This window comes from Ammodytes marinus (assembly GCF_949987685.1).
Source record: "Ammodytes marinus genome assembly, chromosome: 5".
NCBI lineage: Eukaryota > Metazoa > Chordata > Actinopteri > Uranoscopiformes > Ammodytidae > Ammodytes > Ammodytes marinus.
In genome coordinates this window covers 10,306,998-10,334,177 of record NC_137234.1, presented here as the reverse complement: position 1 = coordinate 10,334,177, position 27,180 = coordinate 10,306,998, and the positions used below count along the sequence as shown (strand labels likewise).

The 27,180-nt window shown below is 41.9% G+C and overlaps 1 protein-coding gene across 1 annotated transcript; it reads right to left on the bottom strand.

The window, feature by feature from the left end:
• Positions 1-379: 379 nt before the first annotated feature.
• Positions 380-25,384, bottom strand: tubgcp6 (tubulin gamma complex component 6). The gene is made up of 25 exons (XM_080027517.1): positions 25,135-25,384; positions 23,951-24,780; positions 23,444-23,607; positions 22,727-22,940; positions 21,616-21,774; positions 21,112-21,233; positions 20,916-20,979; positions 20,701-20,810; positions 20,517-20,608; positions 18,230-18,369; positions 16,731-16,880; positions 16,163-16,244; positions 15,512-15,600; positions 14,519-14,634; positions 13,713-13,851; positions 13,494-13,592; positions 11,503-13,381; positions 10,686-10,847; positions 9,265-9,433; positions 8,330-8,471; positions 6,329-6,523; positions 5,127-5,259; positions 3,551-3,764; positions 1,657-1,850; positions 380-897 (listed from the first exon to the last, which is right to left on the bottom strand). The coding sequence occupies exons 2-25, from the start codon at positions 24,758-24,760 to the stop codon at positions 806-808; spliced, it is 5,730 nt and encodes a 1,909-aa protein (XP_079883643.1). The 5' UTR covers positions 24,761-24,780; positions 25,135-25,384; the 3' UTR covers positions 380-805.
• Between the last annotated feature and the right edge of the window lie 1,796 nt (positions 25,385-27,180).

Sequence of the window (27,180 nt, the reverse complement as noted above, 5' to 3'; positions counted from 1 at the left end):
TCAGTTGGTGCGAAAAGGTTTTCCAACTTTACAATTCAAAGAACCAAATCCTCTTTCTGTACATGGCCTGCTGCAGCTCATCACACTTATAACAACTGTGCTGCATATTGGTCTGACTCTTGATATATTTTTTGCTTGGTCAGTAATGCACCTTAATACTCACAGTGCCATATTACTGAAATACTTTTCAGTAATTTGGCAAGGACTGCATTTTCTTCCCTCTCCCTTTCAGAAAATGGCTGAAGTCGACAGAATACACTACCCACAGGGCTTTTTTTTTTTTTTTTTAGAAAAGTTCACAACATAACCCAGATGAACAGAAATGTTGAGCATTTATTAAACAAAGCATTTGGTTTCTGTATTTACAAATAATTGACAATTTAATTTATATGCACTTAAAATCTACACAGCTGGAGGCACACATGGAACATAGGAGTCATTACAGCAGGCATGGGTAGAAACTTTGGCTGCATACAATTTTAGAAGCAAAGTCATTAAGATAGCACACAGACATGTAGCTGAGATCCGGCACACTGATTGCCCATACTGGTTTGAAAGTCCAATCCATGCCCTGTTTTATAGTACTCGTGGGTTTTTAAATATATCTTGGACCGTGAAATGAAGGCCAGAAGAAGTGAATGTATTATACATCTGACAATGTCTCATCTTATCTATAAGGGATTCTTAAAATGTAAACACTCTTGGTACACAACTGTGCACTGGATAGTGAGTATATAATGAATTACCTGTAATATGTCAAGTACTCACACATAGTTTATGTACAACATTCACAACAGTAAACAGCTCAGGAGTCTTTGTAATAGTTGTTGAAGTTGATGCGGAGGAGGAAATCCTCGAGGTGAGGCTGGTATCCTCTGTTCACCAGCTTGGTCACCACTGAAACAAAAAAAGGAGATTTAAAGTAATACTTATGAATACAGTTTTATTATTTCCTTTTTGTTCATTTACAAAGTCCAGCTGAAGCTAATATGAGCAGTGCGAGTAAGAAAAATATTCCAAAATTATTCTTAGAACAAAATTCCCTCTTTGTTTCACTGTCTCACTGTAATGGTTTAATTGCTAAACTACCTGTGGAAACATCAAGGAGGAATTATGTACTTAAAGGTGGTGTCAGTATTCTGGAGAATGCTTGTTGTCCAAATCAGTTTGTCAAGATCAGTGAATATCTCCTCATGATACGATACCTGTCTGTAATGTGTATGCATGCAAGAAAGAAATCCTGTGTTCACACACAACAGAGACAGGTAGTGGATAGTGGAGATATTAGCTGATTATGACAAAGTGATTTTGACAAGAAGCGTTCCTTGAAAATCACTGATCATCACCTTTAAACAACTTATACCTTGGTAAAATGATAGTGCTATAGAAATATAAGTGGATGATATGCAAGGAACTTGGGTGGAATATTCTACGTGGTTACCTGCCCCCTCTTTTGGAATGTCTTTTAGAACATCCTTTGCTTTAATAATCATTAAACTCAGCAACAAATGAGTCATTGTCATCATCAAACTACGCAATAAAAACATAACGGGATGGGAGCTTCTCCTTTCTACCAGAACTGAAATGTGGGTGGATGCAAATAAAGAGGGAACATTTCCATTAATTCCAAATTCTGAAACAGTAGTCGGTGCTTACCTTTGAAGAGGAAATGAGAGTAATACTTGAAGGTGTTGTACGACTGCTGCATGGCAATGAAGCTGGGGTGCACCGCCTCCCCCTGCTGGCTGTCCCAGGGCTGTGCGATCAGCTGCGCCCGGAACTTGAGGATGAGGCTGAAGATGCTGTGGATGATGTTCATGACCGGAGCCGCCTTCTCCGTCAGCAAACCCCTGGGGAGGGCCACAGTGCAACAATTTAGGAAACTTGAACAAGGAACTTTGGAATTACTTTTTTCAGACGCGCTGAAATTATACACAGAAGAGTGTTGAGTGTTGATACTTGACGAGCTCTCCTAATGAGCTTAAATCATTCAACGGGGTTCAAAAGTTAGTCTCCGATCCAGCTGGAATTTTAATTAATTTGTAACGGGGTGGTTGGATTAATTTTTATATGGAATCATGGGTGCGGAGTGTTCCACATTAACTTGCCGTGCCTGTGCAGAGCCTCAAGGAATTATTGAACTCTTTCACAATATTTCGCCATTTTATCACAGCCTAAATTCCTGTGGGTTTAAATGCATTTACATATCGACATATACATTCACAACCCCTTTAACAAATTGTAGTTTTAAATCCTTCCGTATTTGAAAGGTCAGTGGACATTTTGTGCATTTCTACATTGAAATATATATTTTAGTATGGTAATACTATAGGGCCAGTGATAGCTATGGTTCAGAAATGTAACTGATAGCGGCAACAATACGTTTTATAATGACAGTAAAAGCAGATTAATGAGGCAAGTATCACTGCTATTGGATGGTGCCCCCAGACCAATTTCAGAAAACCTTCAAATCTGTATCAATTTGGAGCATGTCAAAGCTGAAAAGATTTGATTCAGGCAGCAACACCAAGAGGGGCCAAGGGCTCATATAGAAGCATAATACTAAATTATGCAAATAGTTATGGAGTGACCTCCTGGAGAGAACCACTGCTTTTTAACTGTGGCACATGCATTTTTAAGCCAACTCTGTAGTGTTAAGAGTATTCAGCGTTTCTTAGGTTCGTGTACTTTATGAATAAAATCTTTGAATTTACAAGGTTACACGCGCCTTCTCTCACATGAATTGCACAGGCTACAAGCAGATAATACTGAATACCTGAGAGATGGGACCAACAATTCAAATGTATTGGATTCAAGGGGGGAGACGACAGCATTTTGTTTTTTCAAAGCAATTCATTTAAAGAGGACCTATTATACTACTTTTCTGGTCTTAATTTCTTGTTTTACACTGCTATAGAGCAACCTGACACGAATCACATCACAAAAAACTATGTAGATTTTCGGGAAGCTCTTTCTCTTATTTTGACGATCCAGCACGTCCTGTCAACACTTGAGTGTGTGTGCTTCGGCAATCTCCGCTCCCTCTGCCTGTGCATCGGCCATCTCCGCTACCCCCCCCTCCTCCTGCAAACCCCACTCCGTTGTGATTGGTTACCTTCCTTCCGGAACACTTTCAGTGGCGGGAAGCGCGAGCATGGACCTATAAGGGCGCGAGGCAGACGCGAGGCAGACGCGAACAGGGAAGTGACAGCATTACCATACATGGAACATCCGCGTGGTGACTTCACAAAGTTACATGCGACGTCACAAAGTTACAAAGGGTAGACCGCTTTGAAGACGTGACTTCTCGACTGGCTAGAATAGTGTTTAGTGCTCTGCACAGACACCCCAGACGGTCAGCAGGGAATACGTCGAAATGCATGTAAGTCATTATTTGATAATTTAGTATGGTTAAGCATGACTATGAATCATCATAACAACGTTTATAGGTCATAAAAGTCAAAAAGCATCATAGGTCCTTTTTAAGTTAAGAATATCTTCAATGACCTTTAAATAATGCACTGTGCACATGTGCAGTTCCAGCTCTCACCTGAAGATGGCTCTGTTGAGGTAGTCTGCATGTATGCGGTGGATGGCGTCCAGGTCGCTGGCAGTGGCCAGTTTGGCGGTGAACTCGCTCCAGGACACTTGCAGGATCTGGTTGGCGATGTATCCCTGGATGACCTTGACAAAATGCTGCATCTCGTGTCTGTAGAGCTGCAGCTGATGGAACTGCAGCGAGCGACCGGCACCTTTCACCAGCGCTGAGGGAGACAGAGGGGGACAGGAGTCAGTGCTGCCAGGATTGAAAATGAGTACTTTTCATTGAGTTCAGACAATGCAAATACAAACAATATATCTAGATAGTCTTACAATGAAAAGGTGTAAAATACATGATATAATTACGAAAAGCAGCGTTAATATAAATGATATAATTACGAAAAGCAAGTGTGCAAAAAAATATCATAATACATATTCTAATAATTAACAGTTCACCATAACAATGCTTAAATATTTCCAGCCCACTGTGTGTAAACTGTGAGTAACCAGTTGTGAGAGCCATATCATGTAGAGGTCATGAGACGTGGCTTCCACTCCAGAGAAGTGTATTCCCTTTAGAAGTGAGTTTTTCAGGTCTGCTGGTAAATAATCCAGGAAAGGTGAGCAGACCTTTAAAAACAGCTCATCCTTACCCTTTATGACAGCAGGCAATCTTTCATGGGGGGAAAGTGTTAAACACCTCTTTGTACCAAAGGGTAATACTCAATGGGACAAACTTTTTTCTCGGGTAATGACTTTCTGTCATCATTTCACTTTAAAATCAATTTCCAGATATTTGAGGTCACTTTGGGCTCTGGGATCTATCGAATTCATCTCCATTTTTAATTTAGGCAAAAATCAATACACATGAATCAATAATGAAAACAATTGATGTTAGAGTTGAAGACAGACCTTGGTTAAGTGAATTATCCACATTCTCCTGAGTGATCAGCAATATTAATGTTATAATCGCTGAAGTCTGCCCCCCTCTAATACCTTAACACTGTTTTTTACCCTTCAGGATATCCATTCATGTATTCTGAGCGCAGGCTCTTACTGATCAATACTATCTGACTAAAGTGGAGCCCGCTGTTTTACAAAAATCCCACTGCTAGGAGATTTGAGCTTTGTATGAATAAAACAAAGGGATCTCAGCATTCCCCCTCTATGAATATTTTATTAACAGTTGAAGCACAACAGGAGGAATCCTAACTATTCCCTGTCGGAGGTGGAGTCTGAGCTGCGCCTTGTAAAAGCTTGCTCCTTCGCTGTCACCACATTTAAGGTGAATTTGAATTGCAAATACAATTTCAACCTACACCAATTATGAAGATAATCGACTTTTAGAAGATGATGTTTTCAAGTCAGGTCAAGCCTTTGAGCAAGGTCATGTTTTTAGTTTACAGTTGAACTATATTTAAATTCAAGGAAATCCACCGTTAAAAAAAAAATACAGCTTTTCCAATATATATTTTCTTAATTGACTGAATACATGATGTTTCTAAAGCCTAATGTAATTATTGTGTTAAATAAGTGTGATCTCAATATCAAATAGCAAATAGAAAAACAATGCTTTTAGCCCCTACCCGTTCTCTTGAGGTGGAACCAGACCTCGCGGAGGCTCCACACCATGTGTTTGAGCTGCAGCAGGAAGGAGAACAGACGGTTGTACTTGTTCATGCAGCTGTCCGTGATGATTATGTTCAACGGCCAGTCCACCTGGGGAGAGGACACGAGAGGGAAGACAAAGAGTCAAACACACGCACAGCAGAGTGGGACAGGTGGAAGTTGTGTCAAGGTGTGACAATGTGTTGAGTGTGAAAGACGAAAAAGAACGCAAACGGAAAGCAGAGCAGGAGGAAAAACGGTTAAAAAGAGAGAGAGTGACAGATGAGGGGAGGAGAGAGGTGCGATCGCAAAGAAGTTGATAAAGTAGGTGTGAAGGGAAGACGAAGTGGTGAGAGACGGGGAGGCGGATGTGGAAGAGGAAGAGATATACTGGGGAGAGAGAGGGAGAGAGTCGGGCAAAAATACACAAAGCAACTGCGAGCTATAAGGAGAAGGAGGGAGATTCAGGAAAAAGGTACAATATGGAGAGATTCAGCAGGAGAGGACATGTTCAGCATTAGTTACTGTGCGTGTCATCCTTAAAAGACATCAATCCACCAGGTTCAACCATTTAAGGTTGTGATAAGCTCAGAGCTGTTTGTCAGAACATGACAAGTCGTCATATTTAAGCTGCCACTCACGCCGAGACGAGCACACACACACACACACACACACACACACACACACACACACACACACACACACACACACACACACACACACACACACACACACACACACACACACACACACACACACACACACACACACACACACACACACACACACACACACACACACACACACACACACACACACACACACACACACACACACAGTTACTCACTACCTTAAAGATAGAGTAAGTTGTTTTAGAGAAAACTTGTTATCAAAATCACTTTGTTAAATAAGTTAATATCTCCTCACGATCCGCGGTCCGTCCGTTCTGTGTTAGTCGAAAAATAATCCAGTGGTAATACACAGCCTAGGCTCTATAAACTTGTATCTTGATAGCTAAGATGGGCCTCCTTAGTTTACCCTTTGTTTACAGAGCATAGGCTGTGTATTAACACCAGAGTTTTTTTCAGCGCCTACATTCACAGATTTTGACGAAAAATTTATTTTGAAAACAAGCTTTCTCCAGAACCACTGACTGCACCTTTAAAGCACACTGCCTCACCTTGTAGCGCAGCTCCAGACAGTTGAGAGAATCCGGGGCGTGTGGGTGGAAGGTCTCCGGGAGGAAGCGCAGGGCGAAGGTGAAGTTGATGGCTAAGGGCGTGTCCCCGTGCAAGCTGTACTGCAGGGCCTTACTGAGGATGGAGTTTAGGACCAGGGGAGTCAGCAGCTCACCGGGAGTCTGGCCACTGCCCATCTAGGCGGGGGGGAGAAGACACGGGGGTTAAATAAATACACAACGATCAAATACAAATAAATACCCCTATCTCTACACCTGTTGTTTTTCAAACGTGCTATCAAGGTTTTCAATTCCAAACAAACACGACGGGTAGCTGATTGCAATGATTAGCTCACTTTCCAGATGAAGGTGCTTATCAGTGGAATCGGTTGGTGTAGAGTTTGGCTGCAACAAATACCTTCTGTCTGATGGGCCTCCAGAGACACAATCGTACACAAATGGTTGTGTAGAACAGCAACCCAGCTTGTTATTTCACGCCAGGAAGCTCAGGTTTTTGACAGAAGTGGGCTAGGAATCTGTGCCCAGACTGCATGCACACGATGAGTCACTGCCACAGACAGCAAGTATACCATACTAAAATGTCTCCAAGATATTTTTTTATAATACCATTGTTAAAAATCAAAAAGGTAAAGACAATGTGAAAAATGGTTTCTCATGCAGTAGTGATGAAACCACCAAGAATTATTTATCTGTATCATCTGCGCCCCAAAGGCTTCAGGGAGTTGTTTATAAAGAGTTTCAGCTCATTGTTTAGCTGTCAGGTTTGTAACTTTACGGTCTTAATTAAGTCGCACAGCTTTCAGCCACAAGTAGCTGTATTCAGTGAAAATAGCTCTAAAATCCCACCGTACACTGGCTGCTGAGCATCAGATGGCAACAGTTAGCAACTAGCTGGTAAACAAAGTGAAGCAATTAGCAGCTAAAGAGCCAGATATTAACCTCAGAAGTTGGTTGAGACCAACAACAGAGCTAAAAAAAAGTGAATACTAGACTTACATTCATCAGGTGGACAGACACATGACTTCAAATGAATGTTGCGCTGTAACTTCACAATATGTAAAAAAGAAAATTCAACATATCAACTTCAAACAGATATCGATGTGTATGATGTGTTCACAACTTGTTTTTCGGTTGCCCCTAAGTGGCCCCAAAATGGTACTGCTTTAACCTGGCGTCTGTTTGTGTCCATGTGACTTTTAGCGCCATCTTCTCCACCAAAAAATCTGGCTGCTTAGCAGCTAAATGGTACATCACCATCTAAATGCTTCTCTTACCAGCTAGTCTTTTACTTTGTCTGTGTGTTGAACAGGTAGCGTAGAGTTGGTTTTTACCTTTTAAGAGATTTTTTTTCGTGGGTTTCAAACAGCCGCCTGCTGCTGCTGAAATGAGGCTGCTAAGAGCCGGGGGGAGTGAACCAAAGCTATAAAGTTGCAGGCCGTAAACCTAAACAATGAGCTTGAAGCAGTGAAAAACTCCATTAAGGTTGAAGAGGAACTGCAGAGTCGGGCTATAATCTCCTATCCTGTGAGGTGTGTCACGACAAGCTACTCATTTAGCATTACACGCAGTATTTAATTCATTATTCATATACAACAATATTGATCAGAGCGGCTTTCAGAATGCTCCGTTTCAGCAATGCTTTTTGAGCAGCTATGTATTATATAACCGCAATACACACAGGCTCTAGGATACTATATTACATTTAACAGGGAAAAATATAAACCCTCACACAAGAGTGTAACTACTTCCACAGAACCTGTGTCCTCAAGTTTTGGTGTGTGACTGTTCTTAAGTGTATAATTCAGTGTGTACTTTATGCCACAATCAATGGGTTTATGAGGTTACCCATGCAGGCTCTCAGATAAACAGATAAAACCAAATGCAGTGTGGACTATTAAAAAAAAACATAAAATAGGTGTGTGTGAAATCACCCTATTCTAAATGTGCATAGAGATGACAGCAACACCTCTTTACGAGCTTCACCTTTTCAAAGATCAGGTCGCTGAGGGACTGTGCGAACTCGCCATCCTCCATCAGCAGGAAGTGGCGCAGTGCCTCAAAGTGTCTCTCCACCCCCAGCTCCACAAAGAAGTAGTCCACCACTGCTTTGTTCACCAAAGATACACTGAGGATGGAGGGGAGGATGACCAAGATAAAGAGAGAAAAACTTTTCAATACAAAAATAAGGGCTGCAAAATGATGTTGACTTTCATATTGTTTACAGGTTGTGACAATGATAGATATCATCTATTAAAAAAAATTTATATTTCCTAGCGTTTTCTGCACTTTTTGGATGACCTCCTCCGCCCCATAACTTCAATATTCCGAAGCAATTTATAGAAAAGTGAGGATTTAGCGAACATTCTATTTAACTGAAAACTCATCAGAGTGGAAATAACATGCAGTTGGAAATCTCTGTCAAACTCCACTGTGTCATCCCAGCATGGGATGAATGTGTTAATAAAAACGTAGATCTATGAATTCCAACTCTAAATATACAGCACACCCTCTGCGTGCAGAAAGGGATAAGAAAGCCATTTGTCTTCCCACACAATAGGCTTAACTGCATAGAGTGCAAAATAATTGTAGGTGAAGACTAACAGGTTCCTACGAAGATGGAAAGTAATAAGAATTTTTTTTAATTAGTCCTCTAGTGCAGAATGTGCACTCCGCTACTGTTTAAGTGCCCTGAAGTAGCAGAGGAATTACAAGAGCACTGAAAACCTCAGACAGGCATTTCTTTTGAACATAGCATTCGTTTTATAGGTTAAATAATTAGATGTCTTTCACAGATGCTTGATCATACATATAAACAATCACTGGTTTTGTGCTTACTAATGTGATGTTTTTCAAGGCTTCTCTCTAACGCAAAGCATCCCCCTTCCCTCCCGCAGCTTTGCTTTCAGACAGACACTCACTGTGTGATGAGGGGGGTAGTGACAGAGTGTTTTATCAGAACTGGCAGGGAGACCATCTCGCTGAGTTGGACAGAGGTGGTGTCTGTGGCTCTGCGGAGTGTGGGGTCCATAGGAAGCCCCCAGGGGCCCCGAGTTACCTGCTTCAGCAGCTGACACTCGGGTGACGAAGCTGTGGGAGGGGGAGATGACAGGCACAATGCTGAATAAATATCACCTGACTACTGCACAAAAAACACATCATCTTAAATAGGGCAAAGAAAAAGTAGCAGGTGGAGTGGAATGAAGAAGACACAGAACTGAAAAAGGTCCTAGAAATATTTTTGCCAGAATGGATGACGGCGCAAAATAAATGTTTGAACCATTTGTGAAATGATTAAACTAAGCAGAGCTGCAACAACAAGTCGATCAACAGAAAATGAATCACCAAATATTTTCATAGTTGATTAATCCTGTGAGTAAAACTGCCAAACATGAATTCCCACATTATTAAATATTGATATTCTCTGTTGTTCTTTGTCCATCTATGATATTGAATTGAAAATGTATAGGTTTTCTACTGGTTGTCGGACCCAAAGAAAAGACATTTGCAATCTAGGGCTTTTTACTATTTTCAAAAATGTTGTGAAAAAAAAAATGCTAAACAACTAATTGAGAAAGTAATCCCCTATTGACTGAAAATAAAACAATAATTGTAAGTCGCAAATTATTGTTCAAATGACCTCTGATAAAACCTTAAATAAATAAAATCAACAACATTCAAAAAGCTTCACATGGGGTAGTTTTAACTGAAAAGTGATTTCATTAAAAAGCTCTATATTGTAAGTTGTTCCAGTTATTCTGTCCGACCTCTATATGTATATTTATCTATGATCAGTGGTGTGGCAAATGCATTTGGCTGAGTAGGTACTGATTGATTTCATGGAGTCCCTGGAAGCTGGCATGAGTAATAGCATGACTGAACTACACAAGCAGAGTGAAAGGATGGCATATTACTTCAACGAGCCATGATGCATCCCACACAGACATAAACCAGACTTAATACCCTTATGAAATATCACCGGCTTTTCATGCAAACTCAGTGACTGCCGGGGGAGTCAATATTTAACGGCCTCTGGAAACGTCAGCGAACATATTTTTTATTCACATGAAGTAAGCGCCGCCAAGCTGTAAGGTGTATCGTATATCTTTCTCTGCAATTTTACACTGTTTGTGCTGCCTTTCAAGATGTGTTTAATTTCTCATTAAGTTATTTTGCAGATTATCAGGGAGAATATACAGTGAACTAGCCAGAAACAATGCCTTACCGACAAGATTCCCCTTAGCATGTTCACAAACAATTTTCATGTCTTGAACATGACATTGCCCACATTAATTATGAAGATTAATTGTTCCTTTGGAGCAGTCATAGATTTTCGACTAACCCATTAGGTTGTAGCAGTCTTCGTAGTGTTCCACCTGGTAGTGAGCAGACAGAGCCGAGAGGTATTCCTGCTCAGACTTTTCTCCAGGGGACAAACCCAAGCCGGCTGCCCAGGACTCCATACCCTCTGCCAGCTGCTCTCCGTGGCAGTCCAACCTAGAACCTGAAGAGAGATGGAGAACCATTACTTTAACATAGGTAGAACAGTTTGTAGCAGTGACAACTCAATTTGTTTAAGTCAGAGTCAGTTGACACAAACTCCAAAAAAGGTAGAAGAACAGTTATCAATGTGCATGCAAATTATATTAGACTACGCTTTGTGTGAAAATACTAGAGTAAAGACAGGTTAGAAAAGGGTATTATAAGGAAGCAAACAAACAACAAAATTGAAGTAAAAAAATAATAATGTCACAAATCTGAAAATCACAAAATACTGTTGGGCCGGTACAGGATGGGCCTACTTAGTAATTACGGAACGTGTGTCTAGTAGTGTGCAATGTGTTGTATACATATATATTTAATGTACATTGTAATCAACATTGACAATTTTAAGGTAAATTTACCCTTTTTTATATAGAGACTGTTTTAGTTTGTTTATTGTTCCCTGATTCCACGGTGGTGCTCCGTAGGTATTAAGTTAATTCATTTAATTAGTTGAACTAATTCAATTAATAATGAATACATATTTTTCTAATATTATATAATTTCATTCAAATTAATAATATACATAACTTTAACCACATCTGCTCATAATTCTCAACACTACTATCTTGCTAAGTGTCCCTTTTAAATTTGTATCCCTTAATATTATTGATTACCTTTACCATCTTCATTGTCGTCTGCCTTCTGTTGAATTCCCATGCCCTTCACCAAGCACCCGCCTCCAAGTGAAGAATCTGATGAGTGGCCGTAAGCGCTGCCTGGTAGTGCAGAGGCCTGTTGGACTGTCCCTGATACAACGCAACCCACCTGCAGCGTGGAATCAGAGGAGTGTCCGAAGGTGCTGCCTGGTAGCGACGATAGAAGAGGTTCCTCTTTGGACACGACACAGCCTATGCCTAAAGTGGAGTCTGAAGAATGACCGTGGGTGCTGCCAGGTAGGGGAGAATGCTTGGGTTCCTCTCCTGAAATCACACACCCAGTAGCCATGGCTGAGTCTGAGGCGTGTCCGTAAGAGCTTCCAGGTAGAGGAGCATGTTTGGGTTCGTCACCTGAGACCACACATCCAAGGGCCATGGCAGAATCTGAGGAGTGACCGTAAGAGCTTCCTGGTAGAGCGGACAACGAGGGCTCGGTTCCAGATACCACACAACCTACTTGAAGGGTGCAGTCTGAGGCGTGCCCGTGTTCGCCCAAAAGATGTTTCGCTTCAGGTATGTTCGACACGTACTCCCCGACTTTTATATTGGCATCAGAGGAGTGACCGTGGATGCCGTGTGCGAAGAGTGGCGTGGCGATATTCGAGACATTTTCCCCAACTCCAAAGTGTGAATCTGAACTGTGTCCATGAACACTGGGCGAGGGCAGAGGGGCGTCAACGTCCGAAACATGCTCGCCCACTTTGATGTGGGCGTCCGAGGCGTGACCGTGAACGTTCTGTGTAGGAAAAGAAGCGACAGATTCCCAAACGTTTTCCCCAACTTTAATATGAGCATCGGAGGAGTGGCCGTGAACACAGAAGGAAGGTGGAGGAGCTTCAACTTCCGATACAAGTTCTCCAGTCTTGATGTGTGAATCTGAGGCATGACCGTGGATGTTGGGGGTTGGAAGATGAGCAGTTTCCTCAGATATAAATTGCCCAACCTTTATGTGAGCGTCAGAGGAATGTCCATGGCTGCTAGGTAAGGGATTTGGGCCAACGGCATCCAAAACCAGCTCTACAGCTTTAAGGATTGGACTGGATTCAGCTTTATCTCCAGCATCTAAGCCGTGGTCTTGAGTACTTGCATCAGGTGGTATAATGCCATCCGAATCAGAAAGACTTGTCAATACTTTGAGATGACCACGATCCATACCTTCTTGCTCATGTGTGGTGGAAGGGGCAGTAAAAACATCATCTATTGTACCCCCGTCTTCATTTCCCTCTGCTATGCTTTCCAAATTCCCCGTTTCAGTCTTTAGTTCCATCGTAGACGCGACTTCCGCCTGCTTCTTGTCTGTCATTGGACCGCTCCCATCTCCGAGCTGCACTGTAGCTTGAGAGGGATGTCCATAAACGCTTGGTTTAGATATATTTTGGGGATCTTCTAAGTTGAAATTGCCTGGCTGAAAGCTGGATTCGGAGGCATGTCCAAAGGCGCTGGCTATGTGGAGACCCTCCTGCACTTGAGACATGTTCTCCCCAATAGGGATGTGAGAAAAAGAAGGGTGGCTTTGGGTCAAGTCAGGCTGGACTGCAGGTCCCCATCGTGGCCGGGGCTGGACCAAGGCTTGGCCAGTGATACCCTCCAGTGGACTAAAGGGGGCACTGAAGTCATAGTCTACTAGTTGTGCTGTGGGACACGCTTCAAGTAGATCAGAGCCGATATCCTGTAGGGCCGTGTCCACCTGCTGACTGTCAGGATTTGGTGATTTAGGGAGGAAATCATTGATGTCAATGTAATCAGCGATGAGGGCAGGGTCTGCAGTGATTGTGGTTGGAGATGTGTCAGGTGGTGGTGATTTAGTGTCAGATTCTTGACTCTCCGCTTGAGATTCCTGTTGAGAGAAAGATATTTATGAGCACTTCTACAGCACACACATTCTGAAGAGCTGTATGAAGTGGAAAGAAAACCGGGAATGATGTCAAAAAAACAGTGTGTTGTCGTACCGCCGTTGGTTGTGGAGCAGTCTGTTGTGCCGGAGGAACAGATGGCAGTATTTCCATGGGAGGTCTCTCCTGGCCTAAAGGATATTTCTCGAGGATTGCCTGGAAAGATGTCATGGGAGCTTTGGTTATTATATATCTTCCCTAAATAATAACAATCTCTTCAATCATCTTTCCCTTTTCCTCAGTGTGCATTTCAAATCATGATTTATTAATACAAACCTGAGTCTGCAACGTGTCACCCATAAAGAACTGAGCCCGCGCTTCGTCAAGCCTCATTCGCTGGACCCGCCACAAGGCCCGCCTCTCTCTGCGAGCTGCTTCCTCTGACAGGTGGCTGTACTGAGCAATCAGCTCCTTCCTGCAGTTTGAGGTGTTGTTGTTAGAGACAAGTTGCAAGTAAATACTTGAGTGGAGGGAGTTATTTTAGAGAGGCTTGCAGTAATGCCATCTTTAGGAAAGGGTTAATGTCACATAAAGCTGCAACTAACAATTATTTGTATTATCGATTATTCTGAATCGTTGTTGATTAATCAATTCATCATATGTTGAGAAAAATTTCAAAAATATGTGAAAAATGGTAATAGTTTTAAATACTTTTTCTCAATGAAGGCCTTATCTTCAAGAATCAATGGACTATTTTCAAACATCATCCAAAATGATAAGCTATTTAAATACTGAAACTTTAAAAAATATAAAATGCAAGCCAGGAATGGTAAAGGAAGCCACCTTTGATTGACCTCTAACAACGAACTAACTAACAACTTTGAGCCAACTCATGGAAATCCACTTGTGCTGTGCAAGCATTATAGGCCCTCCCGCTGTGGCGTCATGCTGTTATCCTGACTGCATGGAATTTGTCCAGACAGAGACACATAGAAAGAGAATCACTCAAAGATCGAAACTGATGTCCCCTCATGTTTGCACACTGTCAGTAAAGCTATAGATGAAACCAAATCTTCACAGAGATGAATCAATCATGAATAAAACATTATCATCGCTAGTAGCAAGTGTAACAACAGTCAGACCTGGCTCTCTGCTCCAGCTGTTCCTCCAGGGCTTGTAGTCTTTTCTCCCTGTCCCTCACCTCTCTGGCAAAGCTGAAGTCATCCCCCTCCATCGTATTTGTGGCTGAACTTTGCCACTGGTGCCAAACACAAACAAATACATATACATCATGCCTTCAGCTTTTTAAAATAGGCATTAAAATCAGTGGCTGAGGTGTTTTAATCCAGCTTTATATAGTAATTGTCTCCCCACTATACCTTTTTCTGATCGGACGATGTGTAGATACATTTGAAAGAGGCTGCAATTGATATTTGTATACTATGTATCAAATTGTATTGTACAATGTGAAAAATCTCCAGTAGTGACTAACGCAAAGCATTATCAGCTGAATCTGCAGTTCCACTTGGCTTGTATAGAGCTTTAAAGTGAGTGCAGGCTCAGTGTCGTCCGTCGCAAAAAACTTAAAAAATACACCTAACACTTCCTGCTCAGCAGCAACAAGCTGGCAGACAAAGCAAGTGACTGGTTAACATAGTGGACCATTTAGCATCTAAAAAGCCAGATATTTCCCCCAGGAGCTGGTAATGAGAAAAAAAACGACTCTACACACAATAATTGCAGGATTTAACATTTGATTACAACCAAAACGTACCAAATAAGAGACTCGCCATGTTTTGTTTTGGTCACCCTCCCACATATTCTCCTACTCTCTTGCAGACACATGTTCACACCAAAGTTACTTTCTCTCACATTGATCTTGTGAACACATGCAGAAGCACGTTCAAATGTGTTACTCTTATTCACACAGCACATTCTCAGTCACTTTACATTACACACACACACACACACACACACACACACACACACACACACACACACACACACACACACACACACACACACACACACACACACACACACACACACACACACACACACACACACACACACACACACACACACACACACACACACACACACACACACACACACACACACACACACACACACACCTCTTGTTCCTGCTCCAAGTGCTGTTTCAGCTCCTCAAAACGCTCCCTCTTCCTGGCCTCCTCAGCCAGACGTTGTGACACCTGCCGCCCTACAGGAGTCGAGAGATAACAGTGGGCTGCTTACCACCCTGCATAGAAAAGTACATAATATCTCCATCTCTCATGCATAACTAACACACACACACACACTAAATAACATCAACCATCTGCCTCTCTCATACACACAGACACACACACAATATGTATATGCCAAGAGACACACATAGAGCATCAGGCCCGGCTTTTGCACCGCTCCTCCACAACTTTGCCACACACGTTTTCGAAGTAATAAAATATGTGAGGAGTTTGCTGAACTGTGCAAGGGATGATTAGATTTTGCAGCCCATAATAGTGGCAGCCGTACAAAGCATTCCTCACTGCTACTGCCCCTGTGCATGTCTGCCGCTTCTCCTCAGAGAAATGAAGGGAGCAGAAAGACACTCTTGCTGTCAAGAGTCAACAAGCGAGATATACTCAGAGCTGAGCCATTTGTTAAAAGTAAACTCGGCAAGACGTGCGGATAGGGGGGTGGGTGTTCATACATATCAAGCACTACATAAAATTATGCTCGCACTGTGTGGGTGTGTAATTGTAAATAAGTGTAACACTAACCACGGATGCTCTCCAGGGTTTTGGCTGCCGACTCCCTGACCTGATTGATCAGCTCCTGGCGTGCCTGCTCCGCTCGCTGGGCCTTGCAATAGACAGACAAGAAATCATCATTAACAAAGATCTATCCGCCTGCCCTGTAGCTCAACCCGCCCTCCTCCCCCCCACCTCTGCCAGTCAGCACAGCCATCAACACACACACGATGTAGGCCAAGCGAACCAGGTTGTTACACTAAATCAAGCAGCGTGCAGGCCCCAGACTTCAGCTGCATCATTTTAATGATGAAACTCGCACTACTCGAGGGGCACTGTCACCATCATGGATCATGTAATGTGAGAAAAAAAAAAAAAACTCTTTCTGTGTTAGGGGACAAAACGTATGTAATGACTTGTCCTTCTGCAGGCTTGTGTTACAACTCGAAGGTTTCCAATGTTTTTTGAAAAATCCATTACAGACACACTAGTCTCCTTATTAAGCCAATGCACCATGTTGATTGACACGAAAATGTGTAAAAATACATCAAAGTAAAGAAGCTATTGCATGGAGCACAATATGCATGCGTCTCAGTACTTGGGCCTCCCTGCTGTTGGCGCTGTGCTTAGCAACCCTCTCCAGGCGTCCTCGGTACACAGCGCAGTCCCTCTCTATCTCCTCCACCTCCGGGAGAGAGAAGGTGACAGAAATGCGAGGCACTGGCAGCTCCGACCAGCAGATGTAGTGCTGTGGACACACAGTTAACAGAGTCAGCACTAATCAAAATGTTTTATTTGTTAATCCTTCAGTCTCTCTCTATTTTGGAAACATCATGCATTTTTATATGACGGACCACAAAGTTCCCATATAGTAAACCAGTAGTGCATTGGGCATTTTATTCAAAACTTCAGCCACAATGTATTCATTTCTAAAATATACTAAATGTCTAGCAACATCAAACCGGCCGGGTAGCTGTTTGTTTGCAAATTAGCAGCACTTCCTTTGAAATTTTTTCAATATATCACATTTTGTTCACGGCCATCCCTGCAGTTTGTCTAGAATAACAGTCCCCAGCGGTAGTTACAGAATGCCAATTAGTCAGGAGTACAGGCCCTGCGGCTCAGGTCAGGCAGGTCAAGTCATAAAAACAATATGTGCTAGTGAATCCGCAGGAGAGCCACAGAGGGAGCGAGAAAATAAAATACAGTTAGTATAAGTAAAGGCAGTTTCAGGCATTTCTGAGATAATAAAATATATTGGAAGAATACCGTGTAGAATAGGCACAATAAGTTGATTGACAGAAAGTTTATAGGCATCATGATGAATGGTTTTAGTCATTTTTAAAGTCAAATGTTTGATTGTTCCGAAACCATTCTTGACATTGTTGGATGATACTTAACTTCTTGATTCATGTGCTTTGCTGCTGTAAGTATTTTTATTTGAGTTTATTCTGTATTGACCGTTTTACCCTTAATACTGACCTTCCACCTACAAGCTATGTTTTCCTTTTGTTTTTTTTTGTGTACTGGGTGTATGTGTCTTTGTTTTATTCAACAAAAAAAAATATTTTTATTGTTCCTGCTTACCAAGTGTGACAATTTGCGATTTCATCGTAGGAATCTGAATAGCTGTAAGTTTTGGACTGTTGATTAGACAAAACATTAAAGTAAATTGGAGAAATCACCCTGGCTTCTGAGAAATCATCACAATACCGATGATGTTTTGCAAAAATCTTGTGACTCCATATGTAGCAGTATTGATTATTTTGGCCATATTGATTGCCAAATTGGTAGAATGATTATTGCGACCGGCAGATAAATGTGGAGTGCATGTGGAATGTGAGACGATCATTGCATCTTTTAGCCATTACAGCACAATGAATGGCTGTTAAGAGCACGAAAAGTTGATTAAAGAATGTGTAGGTTAATCTTAAGGATTACCATATTGCTGTCTTGTTTATTCACTGCTTTCTACTGAGCAGTAAGCTAATTTAGTTCTGTTATCATTATCTGTATCTTGTACCCAACATTCTACATGAACCCCCCCCCCCCCCCCCCCCCATCTGAATGTGCTATGACTGTATGTGCTAAACCAACCTGGGGGCAGCAGATCTTGAGGAGGTTGATGGTCTTTCCACATACATACACGTCATTGGCGATATGCCTCAGGAAGAGAGGCACACAGTCCTCCACATCCTTTGAGATCAGAGTGTAGCCTTGGACCCAGAAGTGTTTGTCTGTAGATATTAAAAGACACCTATTACATGCTGCTCTACATGTTGGTAAGTAGTTTTTACTTGTCCATTATGCCTCAGATACCAGCACAACATACTCTTACCTGTAGTACAAACAATAATAGTGATTGTGAGTTGTACTCAGCCTGCATTGGGCCTCAAACTTTTCCTTATTAGTATGACTTGCGGGGCTTGGCAAAACTCTGGCTGCTTGAGTTAACTCTTAGAAATATTTAGCGTTTAGTTCAGTGATCCTAAGCAAAAAAAAAAAAAAAAAGCTTAAGAGAACACGAATGCACTGAGCTTCCAGGGCTCTTTGCTGAAAGCCCGCGGCTTGCCAAGAAAGCTTAGCTCTCTGATTGCTTCCCTGGCCGACAGACTTCGAGGAGAACAATGACATTCGTGTGTCCTCCAAAAGAGCAGGGAGCGGGAAGTGCAGAGGTTCACTGCAGGAGTTGATGAGGTGTAGCCGATGAGCAAATGAACCTCTTAGCCCAGACAAAGCCGAGGTGATAGTCTGACCTTGAATGGGGTGTTACATGACACACCAGATTTGGACAGGAGGTAATGATTCTTTTTTTGAACCGTATTTATGTCGAAAGCTGTCCACGGTAAGTAGTTACAGTGTGTACTTGGAAATCAAGATTATTATTTTCTTGTAAAAGGAAAAAAATATATGAAGCTACAACTAAATATTTTCATTGTTGAGTAATCTGCAGATTAGACTGATTAATCACTGTCAATAAAAGGTTAAAATAGTGAAAAAGCCTTTTATAATATGCCCAAAGTCACATTATAAAATGTAATGTTTTGTTGCCCAACACTCCAAAACCCAAATGCACTCAGTATAATATGATATGAGAAATATTATTTAAACATATCCTAGCATTTGAAAAGTTGGTGCCGGGGCGCCCTTAGCTCAGTTGGTAGGGCGTCCCCCCCCGGGCCGGGCCCAGCAGCAGACCAGGGTTCGATTCCCGCCCGCGGTCGCTCTCTGCATGAGCCCCATTTCACCTCTGTCTCTCTGCACTATCAATAAAGCATAAAAATGCCCAAAAAAAAAAAAAAAAAAGGCCAGGGAAAGGATTTTCTTAAAAAATTACAGAAATGATTAATCAATTATTAAAATAGTTGCTAATTAATTTTCTGTTGACTGCCATATCGTTTGTTTCTTATCAATTTATTGTTCATAAAAAAATAAAAATCATAATTTTAAGTAGAACTGTAGTACAATTTTAGAAAATTCCTCAGCAGCTATGGTGATGATAATTGTGTCACTTTTCAAGAAAACAAAATGACAAAAGGATCGATGGTTCCAGACTGATAAATATGAGAATTCAGTGTTTTTTTTTGGGCCTATATGTGAAAGTCATCTGAGATTTTAGTAGGATTAAACATTAATGATGAGATTCTTTTTTCTGTTTTGCAGACCAAAGGATTAATCTGAAATGAATCTGTGGTTTCATTAATAATAAAAAGAATCATTAGTTGCAGCCCGCACTATAACATTTTCACTTGAGCTGTATCAAATGATTGTGTCTCTTTATTTAACAGTTAATATTAAAATCAATTATATCTTCAAGTTTTCCTAAGTTTTGTTTATCTCATATGCTCTGCCAGGATCATCCTGCTGTGTCAACAACTCTTTTGTACTCCTTAAAAATCAGAGTCATTAACTGGACAAAAAAAATTATAATAATATATATATATATATATCCAGTGTGGATTTGTCAATTACAAGAGAAGAAAATTAAGAAAAGAATAGTTGATTCCATTACATGTTTTGTTGTAGCCAGCATGGTTTAGCAACTGAAAAGAATAGAGGACCATTATCTATTTGTGTTTGTCCCTGTGGCTTATTCAGTGTTGCTGGTCCCCACAGCTGTGGTAAGCTGATTTGGTTTCCCACTGACCATCATCCAATAACTTCATGAAATCCTTTATACAGAAACAAGGACAAATCCAACTAGGCAATAAAAGCTGTAATGAAATATATTTTTTTCTGCTCTACAATCTGTCAGGCAGGCTTTTCATTTTCAGAACCTGCTGACTGAAGCCAAAGTGTTTATGCGACGGAATCTGTATTTGCCTGTATGTGCCTGTGTGTGTGTGTGTGTGTGTGTGTGTGTGTGTGTGTGTGTGTCTCACACCTCTGAAGCCGAGATACTCCTCATTGACCTGGATCATGAATTCTCCATAAACATCTCGAAACACGCCGCTATACACCCAGTCGGATACAAACCTAAGTGAAGCACAGTAAAAAGCAATGTCCTTGGTTAATATTATTTTGTTTTCCCGGACACATATCTGCATTAGGGGCGCACAGTGACTGACCGTGTATAGGGTTCACAGCTGCTCTTCAGCAGCGACAGCAGGACCGGATAGTTCTCGTTGCTGCAGTTATTCTGGGCTTCATTGTACAGGTAGGACAGTAGTTTAACACCCTGGGGAGAGACACATGGCACTGAGCTGACATCCCATCTGATAGGCTAAACACAGCCATGATGGATGACATATTGCAGTTTGCAGATAAAAGGAAAGGGACTCACCACGGGGAAGGTAGCCTGGCCTGCACCCAAAGGCCCGTCTACGCAGCACAATTCTGACAGGTACCTAAGATTAAAAGAAAGCAGGGATTTTTTTTCTTTTTCTTTTTGATCTGATGCTATTTGATCAAGGTCTTCTCTTGTCAGGACATGTCTGTGTGAAAAATGAACACTATACACTGAACGGGTATGACCTCACCTTAGCTGGCGGCCCACTTTGCGGAACAAGAAGCCAATGGTCAACAGGGTGAGGATGGGTGGTGTGCAAAGAACACAAGCCCTGTAGTAATGCAGATACTTGCGCAGACCGCCTGTAAATGCCTTGAAAAAAAAACACCAAACATTTTGGGGGATTTAATTATAAATGCTGATGTAAAATCACATAAACTTGTACATTGATAAAGGCATCTGTACTGTTTGACTTAATGTGCCTGTTCCCGCTGCCATTATTTCTAGTGTAGTACAAATATGTTAATGTGAAAAAATAATAATAACATTTTCATATTTGTATTTCTTATCAGTGTGTGAATGAATTGTTTGTCTTTCTGTGTTTAAAAACACACTTCCCCTCGAAGGGTCGAATAAAGCATTTTGAATTAAATTGAATTTAATTAATGACCACAACAACTGTTCCATGCAGAATAAAAGGGGGGAATAAAGTGAAGTCTCAACAGTATTCATGATGATTATTACACAAACAGACCTGAAAGACTAGGCCTCTTTTGTCGGCACTCTGCAGAGAGAAGCGACTGAGCCTGAGGTAGTGGGTGCCGTACTGAGCCAGCTCTCCCAAGAGACGGGACACACTTTCTGCAGAAGCTCCAGACACGCACACGCCAGGTCTGACATCAAACTGAACACTCTGGGAGGAACATATGGAATGTACAGATGGTGAAAAAAAAAAAAAGAATAACTGAACACTCTAATAACGTCCAATAAAACAGTCCTGTGGCAGAGGGGATCTTTGTAAAGCTTATAATATTGGATTTTTTCTGGAGGCTGTCAAGAGAGTCACCTCCATGGTGATTTCTGTCGGCATGGTTTGTGTGGTGTTATTATATTTGACAGCAATACATAATCAGGTGTTTCTTATATTGCCCTCTCTCACGGTTGCTTTATGAGAACTGGATACAAAGTTCCCAGACAGGATCCTTTTGGGAGGCGGACAAAAAATAACACATAAATATTTTTGCAATGCAGCACACAACACGACTACAAGCCACACACAGCCTCAAACTAAGATTACCTTCCAGTTTAATAGCTTACCTCTCTGACACTTTTGGCAAAAATATTTAACATTATAAGATTTTTTTAGATGTTGTGTCTGATGCAGGACTATTGTGTTAGATTATACAGTGGTCCATGATATTGTGTCAACCTGTGGTATGAGTCTGCATTTTAATGATACAAGTCTGGTGGGGAGAGACAACCTAAGGGAGTTAACAAGAGAGGATTCAGTTTATGTTGTAAATATCTATAATCTTCTGGAAATATAAAAACTTAATGGGAAACAATAAAGCAACAGACGAGCTCTCCTGTGGGTTTGCTTCTGGCGTTAATGGGAACATTTTCATCTATTTCCTCATCATTTCATGCACCTTGTTAGGCTACAGACTAGACTGTTTCACTTATGGTATTTTCGTCCCTTTGAACTTATATGCTTTTATCATTCGATTCGGTTTGTTTACGTCACACTTACACTGATTATCCATTGATTCTGCTCTTTGATTCTCCGACACAGACACTTCCAACTAAAAATGTAAACTAAATAAATGCATTTTTTTTTATTGCATTTTAGAAATAACGAAATGTACCTGGTTGAGAGGGAAGGTGGTGGATGCCACGCCGATCAAGACGTTGAGGAGGTCTTTCACCAGCTGTGCCTGTGAGTCCAGAGGCAGTGGGATGAGAGGAGAGGGGGTTCCTGTGCTGACCACTCTCATCTCCCCCTCCCACAGACGATAGAGCTGGTCAAAGGCCTCCCTGCCTCCCTCTGTCAGATACAGGGACTCCCTTTTCCCCGGTGGGCTAGTAGGACAAATGCAGACAAATTTGATGTTAGAGGGAGAGAGGTTTTGAAAAGTTACTATAAGTACAGATCTATAGGAAAAGTACAGAATAGATTATTAACTTTTAAGGTTGTACTGGTACACGCTCCTTTTGTCTGCCTTTAGTGCGTTGGATCCCATATTAATCAACAGCCATTTTCCAACAACTTTAATAATGTATTAGAAAAAAGTCATTTGTTAAACATGTCTTTTCTCTGTTTATAACATTTTAATAAATCTCTTTGGGTTTCAGGCCTTTGGTCCGTCAAAACAAACAAGTTGAAAACATTGCATTAAACTCTTGGAACTTATGATGGGTATTTTTTCAATACTACTACAAATTCAATAATGGCCGTTAAAACACCTAAACATTAAATAATAATTTGCTGCTCGTTATATTTTGGTAACATTTTCTTTGGACAGTAGATTCAGGTACTTATGGTCAAACTTTTTCAACAGCGCCACTGACGTGGTGTCACTCACCAGCCAACAGACTCCCAGCAGCGGCGTCTCCCGGGCTCAAACGTGCGGAGAGCCTCCCACACATCGAAGTCTGGAATGGGGCTGGTCTCTGACTGAGAGTCTGGAGTCAAGTTGGAAGCCGACTGGAAGCCCTCATCTTCAGACTGATCTAAACTGGAGGGGACCTGCATGGACAACAATTAAGCCCGATGATGATGTTGCATAACACTGGGGTTTATACGTAAATCAAACAAATATCAACCACTGGCATGTTAAAATTAAAAGGTGGAGTCAGCGATTCTGGAGAATTCTGTTTACAGAGGCTGTGTATTTACACTAGCTTTATTTTCAGTGCACACACAGTACAGGGGGTGGATAGTGAGGAGATACTCATTATTTGGACCAAAAGTGATACTGACAACAAGCGTTTTCCAGAATTGCAGCCTCCACCATATTTTGGGATTCATCTGGCCGTATGACAAAACAACTCAACATGCATTATCTTAGTTACTAGTCGTAGTCTCATACCCGTATAGCCAGCCCAGTAACATCAATATTGCTAGGGACAGGGGGCAGGTCCAGCCTTATGTCGATGTCTTCTGTGCGAGTGTGCTGCAGCGCTCCAAACAGCGTCAGCCTCGTGTCCCTCTCGAACCTTTCTTCCGCCTCCAATTTGGTCCTCAGAGCCAGCAGTCCCGTGCCTGGAGGGGCGTCCATCAGTCTCGGAATGCCGCACAAACTCTCCAGTGTGCCCCACTCCTCCGCACACACTAGAGCCCACGCCCGGGCCTCTAGTCTCTGCAGCTCCTCGCTCTGGTAGCCCCAGGGTTGTGGCCTTCGCAGCACTGGCCTGTCTCGTCTCATGTAGTCCCTGCTGAAAGACGTAGGGGGAGGAGGTTGGGAACCAGCTAGATGGACCATGAGCTCAAGGACGGCGTCTACTTCCTTCAGGCCCGAGGAGGACGCTCCCTCCGGCAGCCTCTCCAGCTGCTCCTCCAACCTCTCTGCTTCCTCTCGACACCCGGCCACCCGCAGGTCGAAACATATCATCAGCACCTTGTTTCTGGGTGGCGTGTTGGCCATGGCGCTGGGTCCCGAGGCAGGCCCTTTGGTGCTATCTTGAAATAGCTTGGACAGCAGGGCACCGTAGGCACACTTCTTGAGGTCTCTGCGGAAACCCTCTCTGGAGACGCCACCCAGGGCACGGCGTTTCCATGACGTCCCAGACAGGCTGGAGTCACACAGGGCGCCCAGCAGCTCAGTGATGCTGCTGCTGTTGTTGTTGTTGTTGTTGTTGTGGCAGCTGGGCTTCATGGGGTTGTCAGGGCTCTGATACATGCTGGCACTGCCGCCTTAACCTGGTTGGGTGAAACAAAATGGGGTTAAACAGTGCAGTGTATCTGTTTTGCTTTGACAAGGAAAAGAGCTGGACTGGGCTACACAGTTCATGGCTGCAATGCCATAGTAAACACTAAGCTTGATTTAAGGCAGTAACAGAAACCTACAAAAGACTTCACCCTTTACCACGTACCGCTAGCAAATTAGTGAACGACAGGTAAACTTGTCAGTAAAGAAACTGAACCACAGCCAGCTAACAGTAACACGTTGAGCCAACACCTAGCTACTGTTTACTACTGTATAAGTACATAATAAAACAGCCAGCAGCACAGTTCCCTTACGAGCTCATAAATACGCATCTTGTATTTATTTACCCTCTCGAGACGGTGTATTTTCCGTTGATTCAGACACGTTCACTCTTGCAAAGACCCGCAGTGACTGCTTCCCGTGCATGCTAACGTTTGTTATTATTAGCAAGCCAAGGATACATTGGCTGTCCTGCTTAGCTTGTGTGCTAACTAACCATGCGTAACCGAGCAAATGTGTCCTCACACAGCTCCTAAATGTCGTTATTATTAAGTGGTTCTCTTGTTCCTACATATAAGTGACAGTTAATATACTATAATGTTGTTGTCGTGAGCTAATTTCACTTCATTCATCTTCCATCATCGACCGCGGGGCTACAACATGAAATAGAACCCGCCCCTTTGAATGTGATTGGACAATAGAATGTTTGGCATCTGGTGATTGGCTGTGGAGGTCATCAAAAACCACGCTGATTGGTCGTTCTTGTTAGTCTATCACAGAATGGTAACGCTGTCGTTTGTCACCGCGCTTTGCCGCATTCAAAGAAACTGGGGAAATTAAAATAGCAGCTTTCTACTCTTTGTAAAAAAAAAATGTACGGAGGTAGTTGGAAAACCACCATTTAGCACGTTTCAGCAAAACAAAACAATCAAAAAATGCAGATCTCACACGCCCGTTTAACATTATTGGAATTCCTTTTCGCTCTCATCAGTTATGGCCTCGTCACTCCCACGTGCCTGAATGCAGCAACTGGTATTGCGCGTAATTGAGAAACACACCTGCTTACTTCGTTAGCAAGTACAGGGCCACACAATTCACACATTACAGGACTGTTTCATGTGGCTGTAGATTCTAATACACACGTGTTTGTAGACTATGATCTCTCAATATTTGTTGATTAAATACCTGTAGGCCTAGATGATCCTCTTGCAGCAGCAGACAGGAAATACAGCACTTGACAGTCTTCAGGTGCGCTTTGCGTAACTACGCACTGGTTAATGCATCAAATTAAAGGACATTCCACATTTCAACAAATACATTTGTAAGAGGTATAGTCGCTGTATATTTTCCATTGCCTACTGGCTGTCACCAATATAAGAAGCAGAAGGAACATCTATATTGTCCCACAAAGAGATTAACATTCAATGTATACTGGATGCCTTTTTTTTTGGTAAGTGGTGTTTTCTGCATGTATGATATTTTTACCTCTGCAAATCTCCCTAACAACATTACTTTTGTGGTAACCACACCTATAGGAGTATGGATGTAGTGGTTGAAGTACATACTGTAACCAACATTAATAGTTTATGACATATAGATTTTAATTAAATCTGAATTGCATGTTCACAATTAATTTGAAACTGAAGATGAAGACCATTTCAGATTTCAAACCATTAGGTACACTTGTGCACTTTGAATGCCACAACTTTTATGTTTCTTTAATGTTGAACCAAATACTGTTTAATTTGTGTGTGGCAAAGTTCTGTGTTTGCCTATGCACTGTACATCATTATTTTTGCACACAGCTTTCTTTAAAAAGAGACCTTGATCTCAAATACACAGACAGGATTTCCATTTTAATAGGCTATATAGGGTTCTGAATTTGTGGCATGTATCTGAATATCCTAGTGAAACGTTTTTCTGCACTCTCCTCCCAGCCTATTAAACTAAAAAGACAAAGATTAAAGCTGATTGACCTGACAGCTAGTCAGATACTCTAGTTTAGTTCACTTTAAACCACAGCAAAATCATAGAGTTCTCAGTATATTAAAATGCAAGCTACACACTGAGTTTAGAGAGCCCTGGATCAGTTGTTGTTGGGTTTTTAAATTATTCATCACAACAACTGTTTAAGATGACACCGCAACACATCATTGTTTTTATTTTCACCCAAGTTCTCCTCCTCCTCATCCTTCTCCTTCCCTAAGGCAGAGGAAATCAAAGCCAAATCTCATTAGAAGGTTTGAAACTTGAGCAAGTGAAACACAACCTGCTGGTAAACACAAGCATCTCCCGCTGAAGGAGGGGCTGGCTGCTTTGTGTGACGCATGATGGGCAAGAGAACAGAAGCTAACAACATGCAGATTTTAACCCAATTTCTAGTAAGAAACCCT